The 15,596-nt window shown below is 37.3% G+C and overlaps 1 protein-coding gene across 25 annotated transcripts in view; it reads right to left on the reverse strand.

Moving 5' to 3' along the window:
- Positions 1-844: 844 nt before the first annotated feature.
- Positions 845-15,596, reverse strand: part of CYRIB (CYFIP related Rac1 interactor B) — a 154,650-nt gene continuing 139,898 nt past the window's right edge. For all 25 annotated transcript variants that reach the window (XM_053558744.1, XM_053558743.1, XM_053558721.1 and 22 more), the window contains 7 exons: positions 14,668-14,804; positions 13,415-13,492; positions 11,211-11,327; positions 10,401-10,480; positions 8,064-8,190; positions 6,263-6,333; positions 845-1,590 (listed from right to left, as the gene is read on the reverse strand). In XM_053558744.1, the coding sequence (XP_053414719.1) occupies positions 1,527-1,590; positions 6,263-6,333; positions 8,064-8,190; positions 10,401-10,480; positions 11,211-11,327; positions 13,415-13,492 (537 nt within the window). In that variant the 5' untranslated portion in view covers positions 14,668-14,804 and the 3' untranslated portion in view covers positions 845-1,526. The remainder of the gene's footprint in view (positions 1,591-6,262; positions 6,334-8,063; positions 8,191-10,400; positions 10,481-11,210; positions 11,328-13,414; positions 13,493-14,667; positions 14,805-15,596) is intronic.

Consider the following 15,596-nt stretch of genomic DNA (forward strand, 5'->3'; position numbering starts at 1 on the left):
AGAACATGGCTGTTATCCAGAAAGCTTCATGAAGGAAGCAACACAAGCTGATCCCTAAAAGGTAAGAGTTGATGTTCATCAGATTGACCCGTCACAAGGGAGGAAGGGAATGTCAAGTTCAGGGACCAGCTAGACAAGAATTACAGAAGAGACGCCCAGAGAGGTCAGCAGGTATTCAATTATGAAGGGCTGACTGTGTGTGCCCTTATCCTGCTCTACCGATCCAGAAGGCTCTGATGGAAGCCTCTGTGGCTCTTCCATGGTTAACCATTCTCATTGTTTTATACCTCAGATACTCCTCACTAAACCACTAGTACAGTTGTACCAGACAACCTGTAAGCAGCTGCTCCCAACCATGAAATTTAAGTTATATAAATTAGGTTTTAAGCTCCTAAAATAAAAAAAAAATACATGTTAGCTTCCTACCACTACTAGTGAAATCAAAGCCTCCAGTTTTCTCCTAGGAAAGTTCCTTTCATAGTAACTCTCTTCCCAGTAGAAAAGGGCTGCTCTGCCTTCGACATGCTGCTTGGTGTGCTACCCTCTGTCTTCCAAGATCTGAGAATCAAGAAGAGAGAAGCACTTTTCTTTCTATTGCTATATCCAGATAAGTATAAATCAAGAATAAAAGTCAAGTTAATGACGAGATCACAGGTCTTACTATATTTAGCCAAATTTTAAAAGCAATTAAAATTATGTACATAGGTAATGATAAGGAAAAATATTTTTGACAAGACCAGCTGTCCACCCGAAGGAAAAATGATATAATGTGTATATGCATTCCACAAAAACATACAAAAGAAAAACTCTTGAAACCTGAAAACATCAGTAAACCAAGCCACACTTAGAAAAATGAAAGCTGATTTTTATTTTATCATCAACAGCCATTCTTTAAACATGAACATGCATACGTAATATTCTACGCACACATCACAGTTTTAACGTTAGTTAATAAAGGTTAAACACACAACATACATCCTTACAAAAAAAGTCAAAATGCAAACTCAAAACTTTAAACAAAAGTCTTACTAATTTAAAAAAAGTGTGTGTTGGGTACCATCTGTACAACACAGTTAATTTACACATTTTCATTTTGGCTGCACATGAAAAAAGCGGCAGTAGAAAATAAAGTCATTGAGGGTTTTTAAATAGCAGAATAGGCAGTTTTGCCATGCAGGAGAAGCAATATTAAATATTAGTTTCAAAAAAAAAAATCCACATTTAAAAATATTTAGTTCAAGTCACAGAATTTTTTTCAGTAGAGATCCCAATGCAATGCATAATTAGCTGCCTTAGATGGCCTGTTTGAAAGGACACTATCCTTTCAGAGTGTAACTTTACTGATTTTGGCACAGAAAAGAAGTCTTAAGAACAAGAACATGATTAAAAAAGAGGGAAGAGGAACTGAGGAAAGAAATGAAAGCAAGAATAAATGAGATAGTAATTGCAATCACTAAAAAACTGTGCATTCTCAGTCACTGCAGAATACTGTCTTCTGCGTAGAGCAGGGGCTTATTCCAGAACTGTTATTGCAGCATGGATTTAATTTGCTTGGAGGTAGTCTCATCATTCAAATGTTTTGTTGTGTACCTTAAAAAAAAAAATTGATTAATTTTAGAGAATTTTTTAAAAGTCTGCATTGAGTTCTTTAATTACAACAAGCTGAGTAACTGGTGAGGAAGATCTTCTCTCACAAAGTCGTGCCTTTGCACCACAGCTTTAACCCTTCTCAGGTTCTGCCTGGCTTGTCCTCCTCACACTCTGCCAGTAGGATAGCCGACACCTGTTTAACTAGGCTACAACCTTGTTCAAATGACTGCTTCAACTCCCAAGTAAGCAATTAGATGTGACATCTCATTCTGAGGAAAATTATTCTCCTATCCCAGAGGTTGGCAAATTATGGCCCCTGGGCCAAATCCAATCCACCATCTATTTTGGCATGGCCTGTGATCCAAGTAAGTGTGTGTGTGTGTGTGTGTGTGTGTATAAATAATCTCTTTTTTTGTCTTTTGAGTGGTTAGGGGGAAAGAAGATCAAAAGAATAGCAATATTTCATGATCATGTGAAAATGGTAAGAAATCCAAATTTCAGTGCTTACATATAAAACTTGATTGGAACACACTGTGTTGACTCACTCTGTGGTTACCTTCTTGCCACAATGGCAGAACTGCGGAGCTGTGACAGAAACCACATGACCCATAAGGCCTAAAATATTTACTTCCTCTCTGGTCCTTTACAGAAACATCTGCAAAACCCTGTTCTACTCCATATTTTACCTCAACTCCTATAGATGTCGTAGCCATAAAATGTCTCAATTCTCCACATGGTGTTATTTCTAGGCAGGAGTGTTCTGCCACAAGCATAGCAATCCAATTTAGGGATCCAAAAAAGAATGACTTAAAACAATTACTGAAAGGATTCATCACAGCATCCCCTTAGAAGAAATCCAATAAGCAAACCTGCGTCAGGCACTGCTTTAGGAGTTTACCACCCAACACAGGGAGTAAGAAGGGTGCACTGATATCACAGAAGGGGCAAAGCCTCACAGCAAAGGAGGAAAGTACAAAAGGCTCTGGAAACAGGCAGAGGCCTGGTCCAGTGCTCACGAGGCGGCAACACACAGGAAGGACTCTGGGGAGTATTTCAAAAGCAATGAAAGTCAACAGAGGTTATTAGCCACCTGTTTGGAAATGATCACTCTGGCTGTTAAGGGAAGACTGTGGGGAGCAGAGCAGCAGCAGAGGGTGCTACCAACGACCAGGTGAGAGATGCTCAAGGCACTGTTTATAAGGAGCATGTATTATTATTTTTTTTTTTGTAGAGACAGAGTCTCACTTTATGGCCCTCGGTAGAGTGCCGTGGCCTCACACAGCTCACAGCAACCTCCAACTCCTGGGCTTAAGCGATTCTCTTGCCTCAGCTTCCCGAGTAACTGGGACTACAGGCGCCCGCCACAACGCCCGGCTATTTTTTTTTGGTTGCAGTTTGGCCGGGGCCGGGCTTGAACCCGCCACCCTTGGTATATGGGGCCGGCACCCTACCGACCGAGCCACAGGCGCCGCCCAGAGCATGTATTATTTTTATTAAAAAAGAAGAAAGAGACTTGACGCCTACACAGAGCTGGCACGTTCAAATCCAGGCAGGGCCTGCCCAACGACGACAACTACACCACTCTCTTGCCCCCCAACATAAGAAGGAAAACAAATAGCTGGGCGTTTATTGTCCCAGCTACTTGGAAGGCTGAGGCAAAAGAATCACTTAAGCCTAAGAGTCTGAGTTTGCTGTGAGCTGTGACGCCACAGAACTCTACCCAAGGTGACAGCTTGAGACCTCTGTCTCAAAAAAAAAAAAAAAAAAGAAATGGGCTGCAATAAACATTCTGGTACAAATATCTTTGTTATAATGTGATTTTTGGTATTCTGGGTATGTACCTAGCAGAGGAATTATAGGATTGAATGGCAGGTCTATTTTTAGATCTCTAAGTGTTCTCTACACATCTTTTCAAAAGGAATTATTAATTTGCATTCCCACCAGCAGTGTAGAAGTTCCCTTTTCTCCACATCCATGCCAGTATCTCTGGTCTTGGGATTTTGTGATATGGGCTAATCTTACTGGAGTTAGATGATATCTCAAAGTAGTTTTGATTTGCATTTCTCTGATGATTAAGGATGATGAGCATTTTTACTTTATTTTATTATTAAATCATAACTATGTACATTAATGGGATCATGGGGCACCATATGCTGGTTTTATATACCATTTGACATATTTTCATCACACTGGTTAACATAGCCTTCCTGGCATTTTCTTAGTTATGGTGTTAAGACATTTACATTCTACATTTACTAAGTTTCACATGTACCCTTGTAAGATGCACCATAGGTGTAATCCCACCAATCACCCTCCCTCCGTCCATCCTCTCCCCTCCCTTTCCCCCTTCCCCATATTCTTAGGTTATGACTGGGTTATAGCTTTCCTATGAAAGCCATAAATTAGTTTCATAGTAGAGCTGAGTACATTGGATACTCTTTCCTCCATTCTTGAGATACTTTACTAAGAAGAATATGTTCCAGTTCCATCCATGTAAACACGAAAGAGGTAAAGTCTTCATCTTTCTTTAAGGCTGTCTAATATTCCATGGTGTGCATATACCACAATTTATTAATCCATTCGTGGATTGATGGGCACTTGGGCTTTTTCTATGACTTAGCCAAAGAAGATGAAATATTTGGGAGTTTATCTAACAAAGGATGTGAAAGATCTCTATAAAGAGAACTATGAAACTCTAAGAAAAGAAATAGCTGAAAATGTTAACAAATGGAAAAACATACCATGCTCATAGTTGGGAAGAATCAACATTGTTAAAATGTCCATACTACCCAAAGCAATATACAATTTTAATGCAATCCCTATTAAAGCTCCACTGTCATACTTTAAAGACCCTGAAAAAATAATACTTCGTTTTTTATGGAATCAGAAAAACCTCGAATAGCCAAGACTTTACTCAGAAATAAAAACAAAGCAGGAGGAATCATGCTCCCAAACCTGAGACTGTACTATAAATCGATAGGGATCAAAACAGCATGGTACTGGCACAAAAGCAGAGAGGTAGATGTATGGAACAGAATAGAGAACCAAGAGATGAATCCAGCTGCTTACCGTTATTTGATCTTTGACAAGCCAATTCAAAACATTCAGTGGGGAAAAGATTCCCTATTTAACAAATGGTGCTGGGTGAACTGGCTGGCAACCTGTAGAAGACTGAAACTGGACCCACACCTTTCACCATTAACTAAGACAGACTCTCATTGGATTAAAGGTTTAAACTTAAGACATGAAACTATAAAAATACTAGAAGAGAGTGCAGGGAAAACTCTTGAAGAAATCGGTCTGGGTGAGTATTTTATGAAGAGGACCCCCTGGGCAATTGAAGCAGCTTCAAAAATACACTACTGGGACCTGATCAAACTAAAAAGCTTCTGCACAGCCAAGAACACAGTAAGTAAAGCAAGCAGACAGCCCTCAGAATGGGAGAAGATATTTGCAAGTTATGTCTCCGACAAAGGTTTAATAACCAGAATCCACAGAGAACTCAAACGTATAAGCAAGAAAAGAACAAGTGATCCCATCACAGGCTGGGCAAGGGACTTGAAGAGAAACTTCTCTGAAGAAGACAGGCACACGGCCTACAGACATATGAAAAAATGCTCATCATCCTTAATCATCAGAGAAATGTAAATCAAAACTACTCTGAGATATCATCTAACTTCAGTAAGATTAGCCCATATCACAAAATCCCAAGACCAGAGATGTTGGCGTGGATGTGGAGAAAAGGGAACACTCCTACACTGCTGGTGGGAATGCAAATTAATACATTCCTTTTGGAAAGATGTTTAGAGAATACTTAGAGATCTGCCAGTCAATCCTATAATTCCCCTATTAGGTATATACCCAGAAGACCAAAAATCACATTATAACAAAGATATTTGTACCAGAAGGTTTATTGCAGCTCAATTCATAATTGCTAAGTCATGGAAAAAGCCCAAGTGCCCATCGATCCACGAATGGATTAATAAATTGTGGTATATGAACCCGGCCCCGGCCAAAACTGCAACCAAAAAATAGCCGGGCGTTGTGGTGGGCGCCTGTAGTCCCAGCTACTCAGGAGGCTGAGGCAAGAGAATCACTTAAGCCCAGGAGGTGGAGGTTGCTGTGAGCTGTGTGAGGCCACGGCACTCTACCGAGGGCCATAAAGTGAAACTCTGTCTCTACAAAAAAAAAGATAAATAAAAAAAATAAATTGTGGTATATGTACACCATGGAATATCATGAAGCCTTAAAGAAAGATGGAGACTTTACCTTTTTCATGTTTACATGGATGGAGCTGGAACACATTCTCGAAAAAAAATTATTAAAAAAAAAAGAGAAAGAAAGAAAGCAGCAGTCCCTCTTTCAAGAGGAACAAAAAGTACAAGCCAAAATTGTCAACCAAGAAATAAATGGAACTGCTATTCTCATTTATACATACATTGCTCATTATAAAATACTGTAACCACTATTTAGAAGCAAGATTACAGGTAAGCAAAATGAGATCTTTCTATTTCTAGCTTAACCATTTCTTTTTATTTTGTTTAATCCTTATGGAACATTTATTTTCACGTGTTGTGCTATTCACATTTAAAAGCATTTTCTTTACATATACATAAACCAGTCATTTTCCTTACATACTTTTCCATACAGATGTCCACATACATACACATACCTGAGAGCATTTAGAAGACCTTCTACACTATTAGGAGGTTGGTCCTTAAGAACTTTGATACAACCTTTCATCTAAGGAAAAAGAAAACAGAAAGGTAAATACCCATTTTTTTCATATAACATTCATTTTCAAAATAGTAAAATAGACTAGGAACACAACTACAGAACTCAAGAGATTACATACTATATCAGATTAATTATTCTTAAGGCAGAAAAAAAGAAACCTATTTAAGTGTTAATATTTTCAGGTTTTTTTTGTAAAAAACTGAGAACCAAGTCAGTCAAACGCAAATACCACCCACATTAATGAGAAGCAAAGGTTTGCTAAGGGGAAGACTTTCTGCAGAAGGTACTAAGTAGCAATTTAAAGGACAGAAGAGATATGTTAGCAAGGAAAAGAAAAACTTTCCAGGTAGAAGCTCATGGAGAAAGTAATAAAGTATCACATACAGAAGACAGGAATTTTTGCAAGGCTGAACTCAAAGTTGGAGGGAGCCCTAATGGCCAGGATAACTCATCGGGAACTGTTATGCCAGGCAGGCGGGGCTCGCTGCGACTCAGTGAAGGTGGTATTTAAGAAAGGCTAGCAGGGTTATTGTAAAGAAGCTTAACAGCAGAACGGACACCTGCTTCAAAGCCAGAGTGATCCAGGTTCAGCCCCCACTTGACAATTCACTAGCAATTCTGTGACTTAATTTTCTGAATAGCTGCTGTGTCAGTAAAAGAAAGAATACCTACATCCTAGGAGTATTTTCAGAGTCACAAGGGACAACAATTGCAAAATTCCTGGGACACAGAAACCACACAATAAATGTTAACTTATTTCTTTCTGCATGTTACATGTGTATGAAGGCAGAAGACCGACCAGCAAGTAGTAATCAAGATCTGAAATGCTATGAGCCTGAACTAGCTATGAAGGGGAGACTAGAAGAAAATTCTCACCAAAATGAACTAGATGTGAGAGGGAGAGGAAAGAAACTATAAAATAGGAAACAAACAAAAAAAGACTTAAAATTAACATGAACTTTTACTGAGACAATGAAAACAGAAACTTGGCTATAATCACAAATTACTATCATTGAGTAGGAGAAGGAAAATATATAAAGTCTTCAACTTTTTTTATTGAAGTACCACTACTGACCTGTTATATGCATCTTGAAATAAGCCTTTTGTTTGAAATGGCTTTAACCAAAGGAATTAAAGGACATGATTATGAAATTTCTTATATTGCCAAGTATGTACAAGGATCTTCCCTTGTACAAGGGGATACTCTAAAGACAATACAGTCTCTTCCTTCAATCATTCCTCCTATATGCAAGCCACAAGAAATACAGCAAGAGAAAAGAAAAGATAAAAACCTACCACTATTGCTGGGTGCGGTGCTTACTCCTGCAATCCTAGCACTTGGGAAGCCGAGGCAGGTGGATTGCCTGAGCTCACAGGTTCATGATCAGCCTGAGCCAGAGTGAGACCTTGTCTCCAAAAAACAGCCAGGAGCTGTGGTGGGCGCCTGTAGTCCCAGCTACTAGGGAGGCTGAGGCAAGAGAATCACTTGAACCCAAGAGTTTGAGGTTGCCGTGAGCTATGACACTACGGCACTCTACTGAGGGCACCAAAGTGAGACTCTGTCTCAAAAAACAAAACAAAACAAACAAACAAACAAACACCCTTCCACTATTCATACAAACTATAAACCTGAGTTCTATAAGCATCTAGCCTGGTAGCTATTTAAATAAAATAACAGCTTATGGTTTCTATGTATGGAAACTGTTTGGAAATATATAAAACAATACATAACTTACATCAATTTTGGAAGTTTTGGCAAATGCTCCCACTGGATGTACATGGTCATAGAGTATTATGACACCCACCATTACCCTCAAGCAGAATGACACTGTCTCCTCATTTGTAAATCTGCTTCTGTATTCCCTAGAGGGCAGAAAAGACATGGATAGAAGAGGCCCAACACAAAATACTTTGCTGAGCTGACCCACTTTCAGTTGATGAGGACTTACCCCTTTGGTCTCTAAAAGGGATGGTAACATTAACCCTATTTTCCACGAGATTCCAAGAGAGTGAAGGTGGTGGGTAGAGCAGTCATCACCTACATATTCTAGTCTGATATCTGTACCCACCTCAGGATATTAGCCCGTCTACTGGACAGAGAGCAACAGTTTCACAGAATCAAAATTAGTACCTAAGTATAAGCTTTGGATGCTACCTAAGGCTGTTGCCATCAATATGAGGAGAAAAGTCACCAGCTTAATAGAGCAAGTAGATTTGCTATTCAGAGGCTAACTAGATCTAAACACATTATTACATTAATGGATTTGAGTCTTACTAAAATTCAATCATATTCTTTTCTCATTTGGGAAAAAGAAATTTTATCTATATAGAATAAAGTCTGGGAGGACAGCAGGTACAAAACCAGGATAGAGACATCCAGGCACATGGGGATGCAGTCAGCCATCTCTTCATTTCTCAGGACCTCACTCCCTTAAGAGAGGAGGAGGAGGATTATGATGACAGCTGCCCTCTGACTTCATAAGGTTTTTCAGTAAGATGATGCATATATTAATAATAGTGCGTTGGAAAACAGAATGTGCTAGGAATACAAAGGTGATTATCTAGTAAAAACCCATAAACAGTCACACATTGCTTAATGACAGGGGAAGTTCTAAGAAATGTGCCCTAAGGGGATTCTGACATTGTGTAAACATCAGAGTATACTTTTACAACCCTAGAGGGTACAGTCAACTATACTTCTAGGCTGTATGGTATGTCCTACTGCTCCTAGGCTACAAATCTGTTTAGCATGTTACTGTACTGAATACTGTAGGCCACTGTAACACAATGCTAAGCATTTGTGTATCTAAACATAGAAAAGGTACAGTAGGCCAGGTGCAATGGCTCATGCCTGTAATCTTAGCACTCTGGGGGTCTGAGGCAGGAGGATCTCTTAAGCTCAGGAGTTCGAGACTAGCTTGAGCAAGAGTGAGACCTCTACTAAAAATAAAAATATTAGCTGGGCATCTCATGGGTGTCTGCAGTCCCAGCTACTCAGGAGGCTGAGTCAAGAGGATCACTTGAACCCAGGAGTTTGAGGCTGCTGTGAGGCCGACACTACGCCACTCTAGCCTGGGGCAACAGAACAAGCCTCTGTCTCAGAAAAAAGAAAAGGTACAGTAAAAATACACTAAAAAAGATTACAAATGCTATACCTGTATAGGGCACTTAACATGAGTAGAGCTTGTAGGACTGCAACTTGCTCAGGGTGAGAGTGGAGAGGGAGTGAGTGAGTGCTGACTGCATGTGAAGGCCTAGGACATTAATTGCACACTATCACAAACTTTATAAAGATGGTGCACTTAGGCTAAACTAAACATATAAAAAATTCTTCTCAATAACAAATTACCCTTAGCTTACTGTAACTTTTTTACTTTGACATTTTCTTTTTAACTTTTGACTCTTTTGGTTTGTGCTACCCCTAATGATGGCTACAACATCACCAGGTGACAGGAGTCTTCAGCTCCATGATAGTCTTATGGGAGTGCTGTCCTACATGTGGCCCATTGTTGACCTAAATGTTGTCATGTTTCAAGAATCCAAGAGGGATTCTTTCCTCATACTAATAAGAAAATTCATACAGAATACGTTTTCTTATGCATCATAAATGCTGCAGAGAACACAAAAACTCAAGAGAGAATTCAGGTTTGTGTCGAAAAACAATAAAGAATGAGAATTAATACTGAGGTAAAAATGGATAAATGGAAGAATAATTTTGGCTCTGTGAAAAAAAGGCAGATTCTTTACTAAAAATGGAGAAAGAACCTTTATGAGAAGCCTAACTGAAAAGCTTTAAAGCTTTTTCCTATCCACCCTCTACCCCTGAACCACATACCACAACATCTATGTTCTAAAGAATCAGACTAGCCTGAAAACCCACTCTTCTTTATACTTAAACAGAAGTTACATTAAGCTGCCAAATTATTTTAATTTGTTCATATGTAAAAAATCAGTACCAGAATATTCTTAATTTCCATCTTTCGAACAAGACATGTTTATTTTTGGACACATTTTGAAACACCAATCATCTCAACAACACTGTTAAAAGTGAAAAAAAATCAGCTAATACTCACGGCGTTTCAAGCATGACTCTGCATACACTAGCCATGGTGCTTAAACAATCTGTAGTATTTTCTATTGGTAAATTTTTATTCTGTAAAAGTGTATGGAGAAAAAAAAAGGAAGCAACAAAGTCACATCTTAAGTATAATTTAAAACTTAGCATAATATGAAATATTAGCAACTTTAAAATCTGGTTCCTACTCCCTATTCTCCTAAATAATTCAGTAAATTCTAAGCACGATTTCCCATGTTCTGGGGATACAACTATAAGCAAGACAGCCAAGACCAGCTGGGGGAAAACCTGACCATACAGACAAGATCAGAGGTGTAGAGCCTTATAGGCCATCAGGCATTTGAACTAGGAAGTCACTGGGAACATTTTAAGCACAGAGACAATGTTTATGTTTCAAGATTACTTGGCTCCTGCATAGAGAAAGGACAATAGATGGGCAAAAATGAAGGAAATAAGAACGACTGGAACATGAATGCAGTAATCCAGATGAGAGGGTCTGGTCTGGACAGGCAGTGAGAGAAGGGATACATTTGACATACCATGATGTATTTTGGAGGGACAGCCAATAACACTGTCGAGAATAAGATAAAGAATGGAATTTAGAATAGTTTTCTGCTTGCACAATGGTACTACTAATTGAGAAAGGAAAGACTAAAGAAAGGGCAGGGTTAGAAAAGCTAACCAAGAATTCGATTTGGCTGTGTACTGCTAACAGAGTCTGTCAGCTCTGAGACAATGTTTAAAGGTATGAGACTTGCTAAAATAGAAGGAAGGAAGGAAGGAAGAGAACAACCCCCCAAATCCTTACCTCTGATACAAATTTTGTCGTGGCATCACTCAAGGTTTTCAGCATTGGAGTTGCCTCAGCATAAAACAAAGACATTCGATTTGCCAATTCATTATTTACTTCATTTTCTCCTTCTGCCTGTGTGGACAGTTAAGAGCACCTCATATTAAGTTTGTAAATTATTAAATATGCCAAAATTTATAAAAAGACCAAGACAGGGTACCTATCTCATTAATGCTTATTAAGTTCATCTAATACACACCCTTAACAAATCACATTTTAGACCCTCATCTGTACATATACTTTTCTTTAAAAATAAAAAATTATGTTATTAGTTTTAAAAGATTAATACCTTCAAAAGTATTTTAACTGATATTAAGAAATTAACTAGAACCCTGGTAGACTGCCTACTACATACAAGAGATTATTGTAAATGCTATGTACGGAGGACAGAAAGATGATTATCAAATTGCATTCTGCCCTGAGGAACACACAAGTATCCATAATAGAACACTAACAGATGATGACAAATAAGGGGATAAAGATTAAGTTAGAGTAGAAGAAACTAAGAAGGACTCAGAAGAGTTAGGCTTTTGAAGGTGATGTCAGGCACATGAACCAGGCATTCTAACCTGGCAGGGAGAAGAAGCATGTTTTCAAATCACTCAATAGAGTGTAATTTAGCATATTCAGTATAAAAATGGACAGAAACGAATGAAAGGTTACAGTTGGGGTCTCATTATAAACCGCCTGAAATACTGACTTAAGTTCATATTTTTCTTTAGAATGGAAAGTCATTGGGTGGCACCTGGGGCTCAAGGAGTGGGGCGCTAGCCCCAAATACCAGGGGTGGTGGGTTTGAACCCTGCCCTGGCCAAAAACTTAAAAAAAAAAAAAGAATGGGAAGCCATTTAGAGTTGCTGGGTGAAGGAAATGAAAGACGACAAAGTAAACTTTCTAAAGAAAATTGACTGATGATAGTGGGCAGAGTGTACCAAAAAGGGAAAGGACTGCAGGTCAGAAAATGAGTTATGCTGCTATAGTATAACCACCAAAAACGAGGGCAGGAATTGTTAAAGGTGCTCGGCTGGGACAGAAATAGTAGAACATACAAAGGGGGGTGGAAAAGAGATTGAGAAATATTTCGCTTGGGAACAACTGGCTTTCTCTGTAATTACTGAGGGTAAAAGATAGTGCGAAGATGACTTTACTGTGAGGACAAGGATTGCTATAGTAGAACACTGAGTGTTTTGCTTTTCTTTTTTTTTATATGGTGGGTATGAAAAAGACAGATCTTAAAGTCGTTTTAAGGAATTAAAACACCAGGAATTGATCTATGCACAACCAAATAAATACAAGTAATAGATGTTTCTTTTCCTCTGACCCAGCGTCTGTCTTAGACCAATCACTTCATGAAATATTTATTTAATGATAAAAAAATAGTGAATGGTCTCCTTTGGTATTTTTATTTTAAATCTCTTCTGCCTCTTAACCACTCCTTCCATAGTTACAGTATTTCTCTAAGAAACTATCTACTCGAGGCTGGGATTGGTTTCTAAATTTCTCCATTTTTCATACCTATTAGCATAACATCAGTCTTCAAAATACACAGAGAACAAGAAAGTATTTTCTTCCTGTCTAAGGTTTTACTTATGATATTTAACTACTTAGAAGTAGAAAAGTGTAAAAATAAACTGCTTAATTGGAGGATGCCAAGAGGTTACAGAACTAAACAAACCAGGAGATGTTTTAATCTTAGCCAAAGAATAGGCCCAGAAGCCATCTTCTCCAACAACCCTCTCAGGCACAGCTATGCTAATGTCCATGACCTCTCACACTCCTCTCTTGCTCACTTTACTTATTTCTCTTAACCCAGGTGAATTGCTCTGCAAGAGTCTTCCATTCTAACAATACAGAGGCAAAAACTCTTAAGAAATAATTCTCAAAATGTTTGTACAGTTAAAAATGAGAATACATATAGAAACTTTATAAGCATCAATATTACACAGACAAGCAATTTTATTGGGGTAGTCGTGGGATAGAGAGGAACAATACCCAAACACCTATGGTCTGCTGCAGTTTGCTCTTTCTGCCTCCTATTGTCAGGCTGTTCCTATTACTAACTTTAGCATTATCTGAATTAACAATGAATAAAAGAATAAAATCAATAGATTTGAGAGTTCAATTCTTCTTACCACCCCCCTTAACTCAAAGCATTCACTTACTGGTACATTATTAATCCTCATACGACTCAATGTTCTTCTATAATAGCTGAAATCATTTTGTATGGCAGGATTTGTCATCTAGAGAATACATTTAGAAAGAAAAATGTGTTACACACTAAATAATAATATTAAAAAATAGGTAAAAAATCTACCAAATAAACTAGTAAGTAAACTATACTTAACTAGTATGAAACCTTTTCTAATTTGTAATTTTAAGAACTAAAGCCAGTATCATTCAAAATGGCTTGTAATTACTATACACAGCTATGATTTAATAAAAAAAAGGCTTGTAATAAACATGTATTTATTTATTCCTTATTAAACATATAAAACCACATAGATTCTTTTAGAGTATACTTTTCTTCTTCTTTTCAATAATTTCCAGATTATGTACTAAAAGCTTGTTACCAAAAAATATTACTAAATGTAATTTAAAAGAATGTATAAGAATTTTTTTTGAAATATTACAATGAAAAAAGTATGTACATATGGTTAAGAGACTATAATCTTCACATGAACTAATATTTTACATACAAATCATTTGTGCTCAAAATATTAACAAGAGGATAAGTAGTTGTCTATGACACAATCATAAAATATCGACGTTAGGAAATCCAACTCTTCCATTTCCTAGACAGGGCACCTCAGACCATAAAAAGTCAAAGGATCTGCCCATCATACCATTAATTGGTTACTATGGCAGAATCTAAACTGGAGCTTAGGTCTCTTGATAAGAAACCTAGTGCTTATTCCTTTACACTCACTCTTAGTTGTAAGTACTATGAAGAGTCCGAGAGGAAGAAAAAGAGAAAGGGAAGGAAGGAAGAGAAAGGAGGAGGAGGAGGAAAAATTAACATTTTAATAGAAAAGAACACTGAAAACAACTGATGAGCAGAAAGAAAAAATATTAGAAAAGAAACGTAAAATTGTTATTTTCAGAGATGATTTTATAAAACAAAGTTAAATGAAGACCAAATATTGGGTGATTTACTATTTGCTATACATAATACAAGGTATCTATAAAGTACGTATGCATTTTAAAATTACACACTATTTTTAAAAAATGCCTGTATATAAAAAAGGCACCCTACACATAAAAAGACCCAACATAATTTTTAAATCAAGTTTTCTTCTTTTATTAAGGTCCAGCAATCACTTAAATACATTTTAACAAGGTTTCCAGGCTTCTCCTCCTAGTACTCATTGAAAGACTCATGATTTTCATAACAATCAGGGCCAGCAGAAAATTCTACCTTGAGTTCATCAAACCGGAGTGTGAAATGAAGAATTTCTGCAAACTGTTTAGCAAGAGCCTGCTCTCGCTCTAGATGCTGGGTAGGAGAGTATGGGGTACTTGTCAAAGCGCCCAGAAGACCTCTTAATGCTGCTTCTAAAGAAAAATAGATTAAAAAAGTGAACAATGCACAATTTTATGATTTTAAGTCCCAGAAAAAGTCTTTTAAAAGACAATCTAAATATAATCAAACAAGTTTAAAGTTTGTCATTGCTAATGACAATACTTTTACTGAATATTCAAACTGAATACTATTAAATAGAATAAAAACTTTAAAAGGATTAATTCAGGAGTTCATAATTCAGTAAAGCTAGGTTCAAAATAAAGCAGAATATAAATTTGAATTAAGTAACTGAATCAAACCACAAATTTTCTACTACTTTCATCTTTCCACATAGTACAGAATAAGGTTTTATGAAATGGCAGTTGTCACCCACAACTGAGTGGCTGTGTTCACAGTCATATATCTGTATGTGGCTATAAATTAATTAACAACTTTTCATACTCTGAATATGCTGCTTCTTTTAGCTACTACAGAGAACAAAATTTTGCTTTTATAAGTTTCTCAAGTGTCATGGAGTTTGGCATCTCAGGACTATAGTACAATTATTATGATTTATTATATGAGCAAAATTATGTCTTTAAAATAAGTGCTACTTTTGGAATGCAAGTAAATAAATTTGTCTCTTTGAAATAAGTGCTGCTTTTGGAATGCAAATAAATACAGTGTTTAAAAATGGAAATACTTAAAAAATTACCTTCAGGCAAAATGTACACTATTTGGGTGACAAGTACACTAAAAGCCCTGACTTCACCACTATATAATTCATCTGTGCAACAAAAAACACATGTACTCCTGAAATCCATCAAAATAATTTTTCAAAATTT

This window comes from Nycticebus coucang, chromosome 13, assembly GCF_027406575.1.
Source record: "Nycticebus coucang isolate mNycCou1 chromosome 13, mNycCou1.pri, whole genome shotgun sequence".
NCBI classification, from domain to species: domain Eukaryota; kingdom Metazoa; phylum Chordata; class Mammalia; order Primates; family Lorisidae; genus Nycticebus; species Nycticebus coucang.